Raw genomic sequence first — 2,028 nt, 5'->3', positions numbered from 1 at the left:
AATCTGAGACAAAGATGAAGGGCAAAGGGGATGGTTAGGAAGAAGGATGATAGGTGAATGGAAATGAGATGGAAAGGGGAGAAGCTTTTTCTCATACTATATGCATCAGCAAATGACCCAACCAGCATCTAATATCAGCAGTTTAATTGCTAACCCATAGATTCAACACATGATAATGTAGTACTCATAGGAGGGCATTTACTTCAAAGTAAAGAAAAAGTCTTTAGTGCAATTGCTTCCAGCAGCAGGTGACCAAGAGGCTTGCAGACACCTTGGGCCATTGTTTCCTAGCTGAGTGTATTAAAGAGTAGATGGAATTTTTCTGTCTGAAAACTTACACCTTGGAGTGCTCTAACTAATGGGATGCTTTGCCTGGAAAATATTTTAACATTTTTGATAGCATTTATTTATTTGCTGATGTTCCAATAGTGCTTGGAAGCCCCAGTCCTGGGCCTGCGCTATTCAAAAAGAAACACGAATGAATCCCTGCTAAACACAGAGTTTGTAGTTTCATTCCAATCAAAACATGAACTTTCAGTGTCTTCCTAATTACAGCACCAGCTAAAAACAAGCTTTTCTTCAAAAGGGACCTCTCAGTAACTTTTCCAGAACGGAATTATAGTGAGAGATACTTGATTTTCTCAGCTACTGAGGAAATGCTACCACAGTTCTACAACTCAGCCTTTTCACTCCTGACTTTTCTATTCCACAGTTTTCTCATGGCACTTTTCACCTCCTCATTTCGCAGTGTGTAGATGAGTGGGTTCAGCATAGGTGTGATGACAGTGTAAAACACAGCTACCCACTTGTCCCCCGAGAGGTTTCTGGATGAGCGTATGTAGGTGAACGTGCATGGCCCAAAGAAGAGAATCACCACAGATATGTGGGACCCGCAGGTGGAGAGGGCTTTGTGCCGCCCTTCAGATGTATGCTTTCTCAAGGAAAACAAGATGGCAATGTAGGACAAGACCAGGATGAAGAAACAGCTCAGAGAAATCATTCCACTATTGGCAACAACAATAATGCCCACAAAATAGGTGTCGGTACAGGCCAGTTGTAGGAGGGGGTGGACATCACAGAAGTAGTGGTCAATTTTGTTGGGGCCGCAAAAAGGGAGCCTCATGGTTAGAAATGTCTGCACTATGGAGTGCACAAAGCCCCCCACCCATGACCCGAACACTGTCCAGCCACACACACGCCTGGTCATGAGCATGGTGTAGTGGAGGGGTCTGCATATGGCAATGTAGCGATCATAGGCCATCACTGTGAGGATGAAGATCTCAGTGCAGCCAAAGAAATGTACTCCAAATAGCTGTGCTGTGCAACCCACAAAGGAAATGGTTTTCTTTTCAACAAGGAAATCAGCAATCATTTTGGGAACTGTGGCAGAAGAGTAGCAAATATCTACAATGGACAGATAGCGAAGGAAGAAATACATAGGAGAGTTCAGATACTGACTGCTAATAACAGTGATAACAATAAGCAGATTTCCTGCCACAATAATCATATAGAAGAAAAAAAACACCACAAAACATATTTTGTCCTCCTCTTTGTTCTTTGAAAGGCCCAGAAGAACGAATTCCTTCACATGGCTTACATTCTCCATGTTCATCAATTGGGTGGCAATATATAGCTTATACATCTGGGGAAATAAAGACAGATACAGGATTTATCAATCATCAGGTTTGTTTTTTCATTATTAAAAAAAAATGGAGGGGCAGGTTAGTATTAAGTTTATGAATTGTTTATTTTCTGTAACTCTTTTTTCTCTCACAGACATATAATTCTAAACAGTGCAAAACTTCTGCCAGGCCTTTGGTGGCAAGGAGACAGGTGTACTCTGTGATATACTCCTTAATTCTGGTCTTCCAGGATACTGAAGGATCGACTACTTGGCTGATATCCTTCCATTGGCTAAGAACCAGGCTAGAGTCTTCTCCTTGGGCACTAGAAGGCAGATAATGCAGCATGTTTGTCCTCTGTCAACAAAGTCCTTGACAGCAATCTTTCTAAAATATATGTATTTAA

At 41.7% G+C, this 2,028-nt stretch overlaps 1 protein-coding gene across 1 annotated transcript; it reads right to left on the bottom strand.

The window, feature by feature from the left end:
• Positions 1-670: 670 nt before the first annotated feature.
• On the bottom strand, positions 671-1,627 carry LOC104578370 (olfactory receptor 4S2). The gene has a single exon (XM_010225925.2). The coding sequence runs from the start codon at positions 1,610-1,612 to the stop codon at positions 671-673; it is 942 nt and encodes a 313-aa protein (XP_010224227.2). The 5' UTR covers positions 1,613-1,627.
• Between the last annotated feature and the right edge of the window lie 401 nt (positions 1,628-2,028).

Source organism: Tinamus guttatus, unplaced genomic scaffold, assembly GCF_059628265.1.
Source record: "Tinamus guttatus ecotype Peru unplaced genomic scaffold, ASM5962826v1 Tinamus_guttatus_pri_ptg000546l, whole genome shotgun sequence".
Taxonomy (NCBI): domain Eukaryota; kingdom Metazoa; phylum Chordata; class Aves; order Tinamiformes; family Tinamidae; genus Tinamus; species Tinamus guttatus.
Note: the sequence above shows the minus strand (reverse complement) of the source record. Positions and strands in the feature narration are given on the sequence as shown.

Bases quoted from the DNA above. Each gene is read 5' to 3' on its own strand.
- LOC104578370 (XM_010225925.2), bottom strand. From the start codon at position 1,612: ATGAACATGGAGAATGTAAGCCATGTGAAGGAATTCGTTCTTCTGGGC.